An 18,442-nucleotide genomic window follows, 5' to 3' on the forward strand; every position below is an offset into this window, starting at 1 on the left:
GTAGAGAATCCAAACACTCCTGAAGAATATAATGGTACTATTTCCATTCCCACACATCTTCATTTTCTCCCAGCAAAACACTAACATGCCAGTTGGAAAGTAACATCAATTCTAAGAGTCAGAAGTCATGGCTTCTCCTTCCAATACAACCCTTGACTTTGCATGGGATGTTGGGCTCTTACTAAGATGTACCCAAAAAACAGAACTCTGCATAAATGTGGCAGTGCTAAGAACCAACATGGCGCTACTTTCCTCTAGAGGGCACTGAAAAAAATAAAAAAGAATCATAACAGTGAGTACTATAATGATGGATAAAGGAAAATTTCCTTAAAGGTTAAAAACATACAGGACTCATATGACCAAGACTGCCAAGGATAATCTATTGAATAGTAATTTCCTGCAGTCAAACATGTAGAGAAAATAATTCTTCAGGAGCTACCAAAACCTGCTTCATTTGGTAACCTAAATTTGGAAACATGGCTCATTTCAGGTCTTAATTTTTAAAAAGAAAAAATCCACTAAAGAGGATTCCTCGCTAATTCAGCTGTTAGTAGAAGGTGAAATTGGCTAAGACAAACACTGAAAAATATCTTACTGTGGGTCTCCAGCATAACTCAACTGTGCAGGGCGTATCCCAAAGTGGACAATAATAGGAAAAGTAATCACATCGGGGTTGAACTGTTCACGATCCAGTTGATCGATGCGGACAGAGCTTGGTTTCTAGAGAGAAAAATCAAAGCCATTTATTCCCTTAAGAATTCTTTAAGTATTGTCTTTAATCTAAGTAGGGAAGAAAGTAATCGGATTTTTCCCTAGGAAAGCCTCATCCCCAAAGGGAAAATGTCATTTAAAAACCCTTTAATCATAGCAGCTAAACTATATAAAAACTATAATGTCATCCCTATAAATGAGTTTGTGCCATTTGGCATAATGAACAATGATTTTGTCCTTGTTTGCCATCCACATAGAAACCTTTAAAAATTAAACTTTTGAAAGGACACTTAGGCAGATGTAACTTTTCCTTAACCTCTCCAAAGACACAGAGGAAGTATTCCACATGACCAGAAAGAGATGATGCTAACTTATTCTGCTTTAATTTCACATTTCAAATGAATAGCTTATTTCTACTCAGAAGGCACAGACAGATGCCTCTATATAATTTTTCCCCCATTAGTTCTCTGTGTACCTTGTGTATTCCTTTAATTCTATACCTTTAAATTAAAAGGTATGGTGGTACAAAGACCAAATAGTTAAGCTTCTCTTATTATGTCCATGTAGGCCATTCTTAAATTTTAATAGAGAGCTTCATAAGTCTTTTTTTTTTCCCCAAGTATAATAAAAAAAGAAGTGAACAGCTGGTTGCTTCTTAAGTTACTTAAGTATGAGGATCCATTTGTAAAATATCTTTCATCTTGAAAGCTTAAGTTTGTGAAAAGATGGCAAAATCACAGAGAGTATGCTTTAGCAACCTCCTTGCTTATACTCAATGCTCAGGGCAGTCCCTAATTAGAAACTAAATTCTTACTAAGAGATTGTGGGGTCTTTGGCTCAGTTGCTTTAGACACAAGGCTATAGAGTTGATCCCCATGGAGGCCAATAAGCTTCATTCTGTTGAACAGCTATGCCCAACAACTATGACTTGTTTGTCCAGGACACAGGGGTTTCAATGTTAAAACTGGAAAAGCCCCCAGCAACTGGGACAAGCTGGTTACCCTACCCACAACCGTAGTCCTAGTCAGCCATCTGACAAATACAAGTTGGTGACAAAGTAAAAAGATTTGTGTAAATTCATCTAGATTAGTGAAAAAACAACTTAGACTTCAGTTTTTAAAGAATATTTCAATGTCATTTAACAGTCAAAATTTTACTAGCATCTTGAAAAGTTGACCTCTGCTCTCAAAATTAATAATTGGAGAAGATTTTGGTCACAGAAAACCTAAGATAAAATTATTTAAATGCCCATCAACAGTAGCAACATGTTATTTGGGTCTAAGAATTGTTTCCAATATTTTATGCATCAAAGCAGCAGAATTCATTTTTAAAAGAGGGATTGCCCCACGGAAAAACGCTAGTGAAGTATTCATGTTTTCATGATTTTAAATACCATGCTATGGTATCAACAGAGGAAATAGTGATTTAAAATATCTATAGTATCTCTAATTTATATGGGGAGGGGATGAAATAAGTTCTAGACTTTGGCCACACCCTACAGTATCTATCACACCATTTTTGTAGAAGAATAAAAAACATTCTCGCCAATGACCAAAGTATTCCCCAGCAGAGGCAAAGTACCTAGGGAGGGAGATTAATTCTTCTAAGTTCTGCAGCAATAAAGTACTTAATGTGACCATAATGGTTTGGAAATTTTAATAAATTCCCCTATATCCTTACCACTGGGCAATCTTCCAAAGCAAGTACTGCAGAGGATGAAATGTGGTGCCATGTCTATTCTGCCCTATTCTCAAAAGGATATAATGAAAGGATGTTTTATTATACTGAGTTTTCATAATATTTTTCTCCTTTACACTAAGACTAGATACTAAAAGAAGAAAAAAAAAATTAACTTCAACATGTCCCTAAGCTTGGCACCCAAACTTAGCTTTCTTAATTTATTTCCAATTACTTTCCAACATAAACCTTTCACCCTGACTAACCTGTGGTTTCCTTACTATCTTTAAAACTGGTCATATACCATCTCAAGTATGTACATTCAATTGTGCCAATAATTTATACAATTTCTTGATTCCTTAAATACCACAGTAGAATGTTTATGAAGAATGCCTGGCAGCCCGGCCCAGTGATCTCACCAAAAACTACAAGCTTTCCTAACCGGCTTTTTCAGATTGGTCCATTGATTCAATAGTTCATCACAAACTCCTTTCATATGGATATGCTGTGAGTTTGCAGCTGGACAAGCAACATATATAATGTATATACTTCACTAGCACCTGGCTCACGTAGTAGTCCCTTAACAACTGAGTTGAATGATGATCATGGTAATGGAGTAAATATCCTCTATGCCATTGTCTCAAAAACAAGCAAGGAGTGAACCAGAAGCAACTGGGGATTATTTTTTTAAACTTCAGATCTTTGAACCCCATTACGTGGAGCATATGGGGTGGGGTGCATCAGGGCATTCTTATATTTTCAAAAGCTCTCCAACTGATCCTAGGATCTTAGGGAATTTTAACCAGGCTGTGGAAGAAAGCCCCAGGATGAAAGTGTTTCCACAGTAAATCATGGGATTCTTCAAGCAGACCTACCAAGGTGAAAAGGCATGTCTCCCACCACCATCACACCCACCCATCCTCTGACCCAACTATAAAACTGACAGAAGAAATGTAAATTTGTGCAACTGTTTAAAATTAAGTCCAGAGTCACACTTGCATAGTACTATGACTTGTATACTTCTTTTAAAGTTACTTTAATAATTATTTGTGTGGCTAAACAATATAACAGTAAAAATTGTATAACTTTTTTAGTTTTAAACAAGTTTAATGTTTAAATATGCTTTTATTAAACTTTCACTTTCTAGATTTGTTTAAAATAATCAGTATTAGTTCGAATATTTGACTTGCAAATAGCAACATTTTGCTTGTGCAGATGTTACTGTCATGCTACAACAAATTGATCCAGAGTTTTTATTTTTATGAATCAAGGCTATTAAGCAATTTGGCAGCCTTTTAAAAACAACAGCTTTGTTTAAATAGACTACTCTGTTTCTTTACATAGAAGTATTTTAATTCTCCACTTTTGGAAAACTGTATCCTGATAAGATGCCAATATATAACTATTTTATGAAATAACATTTTAGACAAAACAATTTTTTAATAAATATATAAAACAGCATATTCTTTATAAGAGAAAACTACTTATCTATTAATTCTCTGCTTTGATTTTTATATTTTTACCTCAAAATAAACATTAGAAGCAAATTTTAAAGCCAAAAATTTATAAAACAAAATGAATAAAATGGGAAATATTTGTAACAATTATGGCAAAGAATCAATAAGAAAGGACAAATACCACAAAAGAAAGTTAGACAAAGGATACCGATAAGCCATTATCAGAAAAAAAACTTTAAAGGTCAATAAACATTTAAAATATCAATTTTTGCTAGAAACTAAAACAGAAAACTGAACTAAATAGTATCAATTTTTTTCCTACCAAATTGACAAAGTTTTTTGTTAAACTAGTATAACCGTATGAAGGAATGGGCAATCTCATATACTCCTTGTCAGAGTGCAAATTCTACAACCCTCTGGAAGGCAATTTATAACATGTACCAAAAGCCTTCAAAATGTGCCTCCCTTAAGGAATTAAATGGACACATTCAAAGATAAATACATACATATGTATACATGTTTACACACATATATACAAATTCAACACAGCATTATTTGTTATAGCAAAAATCTGGAAGCAACCTAGGTGCCCAATAACAGGGGGTTAATTAAATAACTTAGGGGCATTTTTTTTTTATTACACGCCTAAAGAGATTTAAGACTAAGGAAAAGAAACAACTTTGTGGTGGTTGTTCCTGGAGGAGGATAAGAAGGAAAAGGTCTGAATGTTAATATTTAATAGTATGATGCCAATTTTGTTTCAAAACAATATGAAATATGTCTATTCTAAAGAAACTAGAAAAGTGAATAGTATCATCTCTGGAGAATGGAATTATGGGTAATTTTTATCCTCATTGGGCCGTTTTTCTATTTTCCTAATTTTCTATAGTGAAGACATATTACTTTTATACTCAGCAAAAAATTAGATCTGAACATATCTAAACACTTCAAAATTCTCCATAATAATCAGAATAAATTTACTAAGCAGATGAAATTACTAAATATGCCTACATTATATTTTTCTTATTTACTAAATATTTAAAGGAAAAAATTACTCAAAGAACAAGAAGCAATGAGTACTTAAATCTTTAAAAATGTTCTGTTATCGTTTTTGCAAAACACTCAAACCTGAAACGAAGGTGATTCAGTCTCTGACTGTCAACACCAGCACATACCGTCCCAGGGTTGGTGACAATCATGCCTTTGCATTCTTCCGCATATTTCTGCCACTCAAGTTCTTCCCACTGAAGCATATTGGCAATCTCCTCTTCGGGAACCAGGGCTTTGCTACACCGTAATAAGTAAAGGAGGATCTGGTGCATGGACAGTACTTCCTTTCCTCCGTCTTAGGAGACGGTGGAGAGAGAGGGAAAAATAAGGCTACTCAATTAACAGCCAGTCATCCACCCAATAAGGAAAAACGAGACAATGAGAAGATAGCATTTTTAAAAAGGTAGTACAGAATTTACATCATTAAACCTTTGTTTAACCAGGTGCTAAATACCAGGAAAGCCATTTGTTTCACTGATGAACGGTGCTCATAAACTACCTTATTTACTAAAATGGCAACAACGGCATTATAAATGATAAAAGGCCCATATGTAAGGTAGGAATATAAAAAAGGTGCCTACCTAAGTAAATTTAAAACCACCTAATGTAAAGAACCACAGTTTATAATATACAGAACCGTGTTATATTTTAAGTATTTTATCACTCTTTACAGGGTAACAGATGAAAGCTCTTTGACAGTGATGTTACTGATTTAAGGAAATTCTAAGCTTTTATGAGATATTTATGGATGTTTTCAGTAAGCTATCGTTGCATTATGGTCTAATTTTTTGGTGCTAATGTGCTGCACCTGCCATGAGGAATAGAGCTAAAGAGCTTGTACTAATATCATGAAAATCATTGTGGAGTTAGTACATGGAAAAAATACCAAGTACTCTGAGACTTACAGAAGCATATATTACCAATTACAGAGGATAAAAACAACAAAGAACATAATGAAAGCACCTTGGAAAAAATCAATTAATCTGGTGCTTGATGAATCAAAGACATTGATCTAATGTGAGCATTAATTTCAGGTTCACAGGCTTCTGCCTTCTCTTTGGGCTTAGGTTCTTGACCAGCATGTACAACCACCTTTTCTCTGCCTAGTCCCACCCAAAGGAAGGACAAGAGCCCTGAAGGTGTAGAGAACAATAACTACCCTTCCCAGGTCATGAGACATGCTAGGAACAGTGGTATAGGACCAAACACTTCATGGAGAAACAAGGGGACCAAGATGGTGGAGATGGGTAGGAATAAACAAGGGGGTCCTATTTGTGCTAGATAGAAGAGTTCATGGCAGCCAAGGAATCTGGGATACTAGAAAATGGAGGAAGATAAAAGATTTTAATTCAAGTTGCTATGGGCTAAGAACTGAAGCCTACACAAAATTTCTTTTTGATCTGTGTCTTTCTATCTCAGATGCTGCTCTGGAATTAGATGGCATTGCTGCTACAGGGCCACTATATATGTAGGAATGCATTCATTCATTAATTCTAAATATGCATTCATTCATTCAATAATTACCAAGCACCTATCATGTAGCAGGCCTAGGAAACACAGCTGTGTTAAATAGCCAAAACCCCTTATGGGCTTTCCTGGTGACACAGTGGTTGAGAATCTGCCTGCTAATGCAGGGGACACGGGTTCGAGCCCTGGTCTGGGAGGATCCCACATACCGCGGAGCAACTAGGCCCGTGAGCCACAACTACTGAGTCTGCGCGTCTGGAGCCTGTGCTCCGCAACAAGAGAGGCCGCGATAGTGAGAGGCCCGCGCACCGTGATGAAGAGTGGCCCCCGCTTGCCACAACTAGAGAAAGCCCTCGCACAGAAACGAAGACCCAACACAGTAAAAATAAATTAACTAATTAATAAACTCCTACCCCCAACATCTTCTGAAAAAAAAAAACAAAAAAAACCCTTATATTCCAGTGGAGGGAAAGATACAATAAAAAACAACTACATAATAATAGATCAGAGATGACTGCTATGAATGAGGGTCAAACTGAGCAACTACACATAAAAGGGTGGTCAGGAAAGGTGTCTTTGAAGAGGTGTCATGTGAGCAAAGACCTGAAGGAAGCAGAGGAGCCCCATGAAGCTATCTGGGAGCGCGTTGTCTTGGGTAGAAAACATAGCAAAAGCCCTAAGGTGGAGTGGGATTGATGTGTTCCAGGAACTGCCAAGAAGCCAGCGTGGATGGAGTGAGGAGGAGGAGAGCGTGAGGGAGGCAGCAGGGAAGTCAGACCTTGCCAAGCTTTACAGAGCACGGGAAGCGCTCTGGATTTGACTCTCAGACGGGAGCATGTTTTTCACCATCACGTTCCAGGCACTATGAGTGGTCCCATGTAGCAATTATGGAAAACAAACAAACAAACAAAAACACAAGCTCTAGGCCTTCAAGAAGCAAGTTGGCTAATGATGACTAATCACAACTGTTCCTAGAGGAATCTTTGCACATAACATTCTGAAAACAGAGCTCTCTTAAAGACACAGAGTCTCTTTAAAAAAAATAACTGTCTAAGAAGTAACTAAAGTACAAAATACAATCAGCCCACATGAGGACATGTTCTACCTACCCTTCATATTATTGTTCACAGCAGTAAAAATTTTTTATGCCTCATTACAAAACATCTGCCTTAAACCCAGGAGTCACCTTTGATTAACAAACTTCCATGGTTAAGGGCATATTTCTCAGTCTGTCTCAATAGAAATTTTAATCCGCCTGCACGTGACATGTCTTTCTCAATCAATGATGTTCCCCTCTTTGCTATGGAGCCCAGCATAGTCATAATGCCTACCTGTCCATCTGAGCCCATGGTAATCTCTGCTTCTAGGGGGGCCTGAAGTGACCAGGTGGACAAGAGAACTCTTAAAGTCAGAGTAAGTTGACTTACACTTGCGTGTCCACATATAGGGCAGCAGGGATAAAGAAAACCTAGAGAGCCCCGAGAAGAACTGCCACACTAACGAGATTCTAGGCACCAAGGAAAGAGTAAAATAGTCTTTAGATTGTAATCATTATATTCGTTATGGTTACTAAAGAGCACTGTAAGCCTATAAGGATACATCAGGAGTCTAGGATACTATAAGCAGCAGAGGGTTGTTTTGTTGCGAGGATTAGAAAAAAACATTCAGATTTTATTTGGGGAGGCTGGTGCCTGGTGGAAGGAGAAAAGATATGCAAGTCCAGGTATACACACTGGCACCAGAATCTCCCCACAAGGAGTTACAAGTGGCTGACTTCAGGGCACTTCAAATAAAAGTGAAAAGGAGTAGCGGCGTTGAATTTAAAGTGAAAAGAATAAAAAACTCAAAGAGCTAGTGGGAGGGGGTAACACTTAAACCTACAAACCAAGGGCACTGCCCAATTTAGGAGAAGAATACCTGTGAGAGAAAGAAGGAAAGCCACTGAATGCTTATGAGAACGCATCTACCTAGATTAGGTGCAAAGCTGCTGATGTGGGAGGAGAGTTTTATAGCAGCATGGAACTAGAAATAATTTTTTAAAAAACATACACACATCAGGTGCAAAATTGGTATTGCTGAAGGGGAAATTGTAAATCCATGTTGAAATCTGCTAAATATTTTAAATAGCAACTAAAATCTAAAAAGATAGATATTTACCAATGTGAAAAAGTAGAAACTCAGGACAGATAACCTGAGGTGAAATCCTTACGGAAATATAAGGAAAAGTAGACGTGACTACAAAGTCCTGCAGAGCCCACGGGGCAAGGGCTGCATCCCTCACACCCAGTCAGGCAAAAAAAGACACTCCAGAAATATTTGTGGAATGACTTTCTGAAGCGGATAAATAATGTGGCCACTTGCTCGCAATTTACTAATGTTAATGAATTGGCTCTTTTGGTTTGTCTGCTTTGCTACATGTTTATGTTGGGGATTTATGGAACTATGTCACTGAGGGCTAGGAAATAATCTTTATCTCGTTGGCTGAGATAAATAGGACATGATATAAATGAGAAATGAGAGTGGGTAAGCTAAGGTTAGCAGGAATTCTGCCAGCACTGGGACTGGAACCGTGACAACGGTTCATTATTCGGGAAAAACTGGAGTTTGTGTTTCGGGGAATGAATCTGGACAGTCACTGATGAACTGACAGACTTTATAAACTGTTTCTTAGAGACCCAATTCTCTCAGTTTATATTGCTTGATTATTTATATGGTTATTGGGGGGAGGGGCAATTTGCTAGGGAATTTGTGTTAAGAATACAGCTGGGGGACTTCCCTGGTGGCACAATGGGTAAGAGTCCGCCTGCCAATGCAGGGGACACGGGTTCAAGCCCTGGTCCGGGGAAGATCCGACATGCCGCGGAGCAACTAAGCCCATGCGCCACAACTACTGAGCCTGCACTCTGGAGACTGCGAGCCACAACTACTGAGCCTATGCTCTAGAGCCCGTGCTCCACAACAAGAGGAGCCACCGCAGTGAGAAGCCCGCGCACCACAACGAAGACCCAATGCAGCCAAAAAAAATAAAATAAAATTTAAAAGAATACAGCTGGTTAAACGAGTATTTCTCAAGGCTGTAACACTCAATTTTAAGAAATATAAAAATACCTTCCTCTTTCCTTACACTGAGAATAACTATATAGCTTCATTACCATGTCTCCTGTATATTCCTACTAAGACACCTTTGTATAATCTTAAGTTTTGAAAATTTGTATTAACAACACAGTATTTTCTAAACTTTCCAAATACAAAGTTATATATTAAGATGCTATATCAATTGATGTTTTTTCCAAACTACACTTCCCTCCTGGGAATTTTGATATACTCTCCCACCCTCTGGCTCTCTGTCAGCCATACCTAAAGAATTACTTCTCCAAAAATCAATCTGCTAGATAACTGATTTGCAAAATTGATTCAGGATTCTCAAAGCTTTACTACAGCAATGAAATAAACAATGAACAGGCTTTTCCGTAAGTGCAGCCTTCCTAACTTGAATTATGCCCTGCCCCAGCCCTAACTACAGTCAGGATAAAACCTTCAAGTGGCTCTAGGAGAGCTCATATCAACTATTTGGCTACTAGAGGTAGAGGCAGGGATAGGAAAGAAACAAAAATTTGAGAAAACTCTTAAAATATCAATAAACTGGTTGTTCCGTGATTTGACTTCTGGTAAACTGGCCTGCACTGAATAATCCTTGGTTTAAACTATAAGCTTAACTTTGGATAAATTTGTATAAAGCAACTGAGACAGCTGTCTTCAAAGCAGGTCAACTGAGGAACTAGAGAAAAACTGGAATGACTGATAAACTTTCAGTTACATAGTATAATAAACTGATACAAACAAAAAGCAAATGAGAAGGAGAGGACCATGTAATACTATATAAAAGCTGCTCATTCTACAGGAGTTCAAGTAAGATGCAAATAATAATAATCAGATGACTTTTTACCTATCAAGTGACTAGTAATATCCACTGCTGGCAGATGTATAGAAAAAGGGTACTGTTAAAAATGTTGGTTAGAACTACCAACTATGTCCTTTCTAGAGAAAACTTGGCCAACTCTTTCCAAATTTAAAATGTGCGTACTGTCTTAACAAATAATTTCACTTCTAGAACCCTACCTTGTAGAAACACTCACACAAATGCAAAAGGATAGATACACAAGACTATTCCTGAAGTATTTATATGTAATGGAGGAAAGATAGAGACCTCCAAAATACTCATGACTAGAGGAACTGCCAAAAAAGTTAACGTCCATTCATACTATGGAATGCCATGCAGGTGTTAAAGATTGAGGCAGTGTATTTATATAGAGGATGTCCGAAACAGTTGAGTAAAAGGTCAAGCTGTGTAACATATTTAGTGTTATCCCACTTAAAGAAAAAGGCATAATTCTCTCTGTACAGGTTAAAACAAATACAAATCAAACCATTTATAGCACCTATTCATTTTCACATGTCTAGAAGGGGGTGTTCACTTTTTTACTTCATACACTTTTGTATTGTTTGTGCACACGCACACACACACACACATACACACACACAGAGTCGACATAATTAAGGGCAAGGTAACACTTCAATTCTGTGAAGAAAGAATGGTCTTTTCAAAAAATGGTGCTGGGTCAACTGGATGTCATACTGAAAATAATGAGTGTTGACCCATATCTCATACCATTTGTAAAAACAAATTTGAGACAGATTATAGATCTAAATTTGTAGAAAATATAGAAGAGTGTCTTGATGACCTTGGGGTAGGCAAAGTTTTCACAAATAAGATACAAAAGGCTCCAAGCAAAAAGGGTAAATATGTAAATTGCACTACATTAAAATAAAGAATTTCTGTTCACCAAAAATCACCATTAAGATGGTGAAAAAGCAATCACAGAGAAGGTACTGGCAATATATATATCTGACAAAAGACTCACATAGAGTATATATAAAAAATACCTACAAGTAAATGAGAAAAAGGCAGATATAACCCAACAGAAAAATGAGCTAAAGACTTGAACAGGCACTTCAAAAGACAACATCCAAATGGTCAATATATGAAATGGTGCTCCATTTCATTAGTCATTAGGGAAATGAAAATTAAGACCATAATGTTATACCTCTGAATACTCATCAGAATGGCTAACTTGAAAAAGAAAGAAAAATGCCAAGTGTTGGTGCAAATGTGGAATAACTTGAACTCTCATACATATTGCAGGTGGGACGGTAAAATGGTACAATCACTTTGGAAAACTGTTTGGAAGTATCTACAAAGCTTAATATAAACACATCCAGAATTTCCCCTCCTAGGTATATATCCACTATAGAAAAGCATAAATATATGCTCACCAAAAAGCATGTATAAGTGTTTGGTGAACACGTGTATGCTATCTGAAAGAGTCAAAAACTGAAAGCATGCAAAATGTCCATTAATCACAGACAGGTTAAATACATTTTAATTTAGTCATACCATATAATACTATACAGCAATGAGAATGAGCCAACTACAGTTAACTGTAACAATAGGTATTTCAAAAACATAATACAGGGCTTCCCTGGTGGCGCAGTGGTTGAAAGTCTGCCTGCTGATGCAGGGGACACGGGTTCGTGCCCCGGTCCGGGAAGATCTCACATGCTGCGGAGCGGCTGGGCCCGTGAGCTATGCCGCTGAGCCTGCGCGTCCGGAGCCTGTGCTCCACAACGGGAGAGGCCACAACAGTGAGAGGCCCGCGTACCGCAAAAACAAAAACAAAAAAACATAATACAGAAGAAAACAGAAACAAAAAAGCATATACAATTCTAGTTTTTATAATTCAAAAACAGGTAAAACTAATACATGGTATTTTCAAGCCAGAATAGAGGCTACCTTGACAGGCTGGGTAGTGACTGGAAAGGGGCTCTTGGATACTGGTAATCTTGAGCTGGGTGCTGAGTACACAGTCATATTCACTTTGTGAAAATTCATTGAGTCTTACATGTATGATACGTGCACTTTTCAGTACTTGTGTTCTACTTCAATCAAAGGTTTACTTTTTAAAAATGAGAGACAATACCAAATAATGTTTGAAAAACACACTCTTATTAGTAACGAAATACATGAATATTTTACTAAGACACTATTATGACCAATTAAATAAAGTCACTAAACAAGTATCTACTGAGCCCCAGCTGTGCACCACTTAGTAGTATGTCAGTAGTGATACAAGACAGACTGTTTACTCCTTAGCCTCACAGAGCTACAGTTGGAACGGACGGAGGGAGGGAGGGAGGAAGGAAGGAAAGTCCAAAACGTGAAGAAGACTAATAATGCATTTTCCATGGCAGCATAAACTGATGATTCTTTTGACAAGAAATTTGGTACTACATATCATGATCTTTAAAAATATCTGCCTGCTTGATGAATTATTAAAAATTAGGATGCAAAAACATTTATCAGTATGATGACCACTAGGCAAAAAAGTTATGAACAGAAAAAAATGAAAATATACATCAAAATGTATTTTCCTTTTGAACTCATCATTTTCTAAAGATTTTCAGTGAAGTCATATTGTGAAAAATGAATCAACCATAATTTGCCGTCAAATACCAAAATGCATTTTATACATTAGGCATTTTTCTATATCCTTCAGCGTTTTGCTTTTTTTAAAAAAAATAAATTTATTTGTGTGTTTATTTTTGGCTGCGTTGGGTCTTCATTGCTGCGCATGGGCTTTCTCTAGTTGCAGCGAGCTACTAGAGAAAGGGGCTACTCTTCATTGCAGTGCGCAGGCTTCTCACTGCGGTGGTTTCTCTTGTTGCGGAGCACAGCTTGCGGGCTCCAGAGCGCAGGCAGATTCTTAACCACTGCGCCACCAGGGAAGCCCAAAACTTATTATTAAATTAAATTAAAACTTATTATTATTGAAAACAGCTCATTTATAGTCATGCACTAATTGGGAGAATCTTCACTGTGTAGGCAAAGTCATAAATATTTTTACCAATTGTATGACTTTTATACTAACAGCTGTGTTCTGAAACCAGTTAACTCCATATTACATTCATTGGTACAGAAAAGTTACTGTTGTTCATAGTGACTTTTGTCTTTTGAAATGAATATTCTATTTTAAATTTGAACTGTTCTGCCTAATTAAAAACGGTCTACAATATTGTGTGCTCCTTCATGTATATGTAAATGTATTCATTAATGTATATGTATATTATGTACATATGTATAATATTGATGCATATATAACTCGTTGAAAATATAAGTGTTAGGGCCTCCCTGGTGGCGCAGTGGTTGAGAGTCCGCCTGCCGATGCAGGGGACGCGGGTTCGTGCCCCGGTCCGGGAAGATCCCACATGCCGCAGAGCGGCTGGGCCCGTGAGCCTGTGCTCCGCAACGGGAGAGGCCACAGCAGTGAGAGGCCCACATACCACAAAAAAAAAAAAAAGGGTTAAATATGTTTCCTTTCAGAATCAACCTTCCATGTATTTCCTTATCACTCTCAGATAGCAGGGGTTTTTTTTGTTTTTTTTTTGGCAGGGGTACGCGGGCCTCTCACTGCTGTGGCCTCTCCCGTTGCGGAGCACAGGCTCCGGACGCGCAGGCTCAGCGGCCATGGCTCACGGGCCCAGCCGCTCTGCGGCATGTGGGATCTTCCCGGACCGGGGCACGAACCCGCGTCCCCTGCATCGGCAGACGGACTCTCAACCACTGCGCCACCAGGGAAGCCCTCAGATAGCAGTTTTTAAAGAGTTTCTACTAAGAGCGACAAAATATAACAAACTACAAATGTTTGGAGATGATCTGAGAACTGATAATTCTAGTTGAAGTAAGGACAGCTTTTGAAATTCTGCTGTAACTACTGAGTAAACAATTGTAAGATATATTTTATGTGATAATGACTAACTCTCTCCATAGTGTTAGTACTGGTAAAATATAACATAAAGGCTTTGTATAATAGAAGAAACCTAAAGTTTATTGCAGTAAACTTGGATAAAGTAGCTATGGGTTAATGAACTTTAAATATTTAATGGCCTAAGTATAGAAAGGCAAAAAATATTTGGAAAATGACATCTTAGTAAAAATATTATAACTTGTAGTGACCCTAAGAAGTTTGCTCTCAAAATCCCATTGATGCGTTTTACTATTTAGGATATCAGCTATTTGATGTCTCCCTTAATTTCTACAAAAGTTCTGGTTACAATACATTGAATAGATAACATTTTTCCTGTTTTGGTAGATATAAATCTGAAAATAAATTTACATGGGAATAAAACTAAGCTAATGTTTTTCCTTTGTTTTTGGTAGGATTTACCTAACCAGTTTCATCAAGATTCTCATATTTTACATGAAGTTCTGAGGTGAGTTTCAGTGAAGTTTTCTAAAACTCCAAATTAAATGGCAGGTGTTTTAAATTTCAACCTTGCTTGCTATCTTTTGTTATTTTAGGAAGTATGTGCAGATTGGTCGATGTCCTCTAATATTTATAATCTCTGAAAGTCTCAGTGGAGATAATAATCAAAGGTTACTGTTTCCCAAAGAAATTCAGGAAGAGTGTGTTATATCACATAGAATAGAAATAGAATGAAATTTCTGCTTAAAATTTTATATACATACTGTATTTTTCTTTTTTTTTTTGCAGCACACGGGCCTCTCACTACTGTGGTCTCTCCCGTTGTGGAGCACAGGCTCCGGACACACAGGCTCAGCGGCCATGGCTCACAGGCCCAGCTGCTCCGCGGCATGTGGGATCCTCCCAGACCGGGGCACGAACCCGTGTCCCCTGCATCGGCAGGCGGACTCTCAACCACTGCGCCACCAGGGAAGCCCCCATACTGTATTCTTTAATTAATCACATAACCACTATCTTCCTTTATAAAACTTTGACAGTTTCAACCCTGTGGCACCAACAATTATGATGAAGTTTCTTAATCGAATAGTGACAGAAGAAGCTAATAAGGTAAGCCTTTTAAGAACTGATTAATTTGAATCTTACATTGTAATTACAGAAAGCCAAACTTAAGTAGTATTATATAAACTTGAGAAGTTAGAGACACAAACTATTTCAGTTTTTAAAATTTAAAAAAATTTAATTACACTCATAAAGTATGTCATTTTAGAAAATGTAGGAAATACTGATTTTAAAAATCCTTAACCTTTTTCTACTTTTAAACTTAATTTTCTTTTTCACACTGAGGAAAACTTCCCTTTGCTTGGCTTAGTATTCTAAATTGTATCTGTTATCAAGAAACTGTTTTCTGGTATCTAGGTCCATTAGTCAGCAACATTCCAACTCTTTTGTCCTGTTGTCACTTTTTAAAGATTTAATATTTTTTTTATTTTGATAAAAAACATATCATAAAATTTACCATCTTAACCATTTTTTTCAGCTTTACTGAGATATAACTGACATATAACATTATTTAAGTTTAAGGGGTATGACACACTGATTTGATAAACTTATTTGATAAACTTAATGAAAAATGATTACCACCATAGTGTTATCTAACACCTCCATCATGTCATGTAATTACCATTTCTTTTTTGCGGTGAGAACATTTAAGATTTTTTTCTCTTAGCAACTTTCAAATATGTAATACAGTATTATTAGCTGTATTATGTATTTGAAATACCTTAACCATTTTTAACCATCCAGTTCAACAGTGTTAAGTATACTAACATTGTTCTGAAATAGCTGTTACTTTTTTTTTTATTTGGTTGTGCCGGGTCTTAGTTGCGGCATGCATGTGGGATCTAGTTCCCTGACCAGGGATCGAACCCGGGCCCCTTGCATTGGGAGCACAGAGTCTTATCCACTGCGCCACCAGGGAAGTCCCTGAAATAGCTGTTACTTTAATTAATTAATTAATTAATTAATTAATTAATGCTGCATTGGGTCTTCATTGCTGCATGGGGGCTTTCTCTAATTGTGGCCAGCAGGGGCTACTCTTCGTTGAGGTGCATGGGCCTCTCATTGTGGTGGCCTCTCCCGTTGCAGAGCATGGGCTCAGGCTCATGGGCTTCAGTAGTTGTGACACACGGGCTCAGTAGTTGTGGCTCGTGGGCTCTAGAGCACAGGCTCAGTAGTTGTGGCACATGGGCTTAGTTGCTCCGCAGCATGTGGGATCTTCCCAGACCAGGGATCGAACCCGTGTCCCCTGCATTGGCAGGCGGATTCTTAACCACTGTGCCACCAGGGAAGTCCCGGGTTTTTTTTAATAAGTATATTTTCAAAAGGAAGTCTAATGAAAAAGTAAATCCCGTTTAAAAATAAGTCAATAGACCTTTCCCTTCTTGACAACCTAAGTGTTATCCCTATACAGTTACAAGAAACATTTTGTGAGAGTTGAAATCCCACGAAGTAAATATCTGACATAAGATTCTTCTTTAAGATGATTTTTAAAATGTCCATTTTCAAAAAAAAAAAAATGTCCACTTTCTCTTAGAGATTTGTTTGGTCATAAAATGCCTACAGGCAGACAGATACAGAAAGGAAAGGCTTTTCAACAAACTCACTCTAACACAATTTTCTAATACGTTTACTGCTAAAGCTCCATTATAAAATCATAGATGCATTCACTTGAAAGGAAGAAAAGGACCTCAGGACTTCCCTGGTGGTCCAGCAGTTAAGAATCCGCCTTCCAATGCAGGGAATGTGGGTTCAATTCCTGGTCGGGGAACTAAGACCCTACATGCCTCAGGGCAACTAAGCCCGTGCGCCACAACTACTGAGCCCTCACGTTCTACAGCCCATGTGCCACAACTAGAGAGAAGCCCGTGTGCCACAACAAAGAGCCAGCAGGCTGAACTAAGACCCGATGCAGCCAAACAAATAAATAAAAATAAATAAATATTTTAAAAATACAAAGGACCTCTCAATGAAATAAAACCAGATGTCCAAAAGAGAAAATCTTTTGAATGCATTTTCCAAACAAAATGAACATTAACAATACTAAAAATATGATTAACACCATGCTAAAATAAAAATAAGCCATTGTGACTGAATGGACTGAGGAAAGGGTAGCATGGACAAAATCTGGAGGAAAAGCTAAACTAGAATGAAAAGACGAGAAACAAAAGCCACAAAGGACGAATCAGAGAGCCAGAAGGCAAGTAAGGAGAGTGCAGCAGGCAGACCAGAACAAGAGCCCAGGTACCACATTAGGGAGGAGGCTCAACTGAAGCATGTCCACTGTTTTTGGTCTTCTGCAGGCTGGCTCTGGCATCAGCAGCTGCAGCGGGGTGGGGACAAGGTAAGAGGCAGGTGGGGCACCAAAGGAAAGCCAAGCTGTGAACGGCCCAGAATCTGACAGGCTCAAGGGATGGTTCTGAGGCATGAGGGAGGCAAGGGTCCTGCCCCCAGGAGGACAAGGGGCATGAGGAGGAGAGCACGAGCATGAGGCTGAACTTCTGAAACTGCTGATATGTAAACGTGGGCAGAAAGCTTACATGCTGAAAAGCTCCCCAGCTGAAATTATAAACCACAGTTTTATCGCAGCGGCCATTTTTTTTTCTCCCGTATCACTGAGTGGCCCAAACATCAGAGAAGAAAAGGCAAATGGTTGAAATGACATTTCCATGCAAGGTGGTGGTTAGCACAAGGGGCTGAGGTCACTAGAGCTGAGACAGAAGTCAGAGGACAGGATTTAAGAAAGCAAGGAAAGATGACTGCACACAAGGAGAAAAAAGAAGAGTCAAGCAGAAGCAAAGGGAATAAGGGAACGAGAGGGTGGAAGTATAGATGGATATCACCAGAAAGTGAGATACGGGAATGAGATTCCAGGGATGAATTCATTTAGGATGGTGAAGACTTTACAAACAAAAAGGCGTCCAAACATTTCATTAAAAACCCAACCATTTTAAAAAACACTAAATACAATGCCATAGCTCACAGCTAGCCTCTTGACAAAAGTTTTAAAATAGTTAAAATATTGCTTTAAAAACATAAAAGTCATATATTTACTTATATATTTTTAATTTCATGAGACAATAAATTATTTTTTACTGTAAAATGAATAAAAGTATATGTCAAAAAAGAGAAAAAAAACCTATAATACTAATCTTACTACAACTATTACTGCATTAATTTTTAGCATAATTATAATCATATTGT

At 37.7% G+C, this 18,442-nt stretch overlaps 1 protein-coding gene across 7 annotated transcripts in view; it reads right to left on the reverse strand.

Moving 5' to 3' along the window:
* DROSHA (drosha ribonuclease III) overlaps window positions 1-18,442 on the reverse strand; it is a 126,547-nt gene that overhangs the window by 64,281 nt on the left and 43,824 nt on the right. For all 7 annotated transcript variants that reach the window (XM_029216656.1, XM_029216657.1, XM_029216655.1 and 4 more), the window contains 2 exons: window positions 5,021-5,190; window positions 596-720 (listed from right to left, as the gene is read on the reverse strand). In XM_029216656.1, the coding sequence (XP_029072489.1) occupies window positions 596-720; window positions 5,021-5,190 (295 nt within the window). The remainder of the gene's footprint in view (window positions 1-595; window positions 721-5,020; window positions 5,191-18,442) is intronic.

Source organism: Monodon monoceros, unplaced genomic scaffold, assembly GCF_005190385.1.
Source record: "Monodon monoceros isolate NGI ecotype Baffin Bay Population unplaced genomic scaffold, NGI_Narwhal_1 Super_Scaffold_12, whole genome shotgun sequence".
NCBI lineage: Eukaryota > Metazoa > Chordata > Mammalia > Artiodactyla > Monodontidae > Monodon > Monodon monoceros.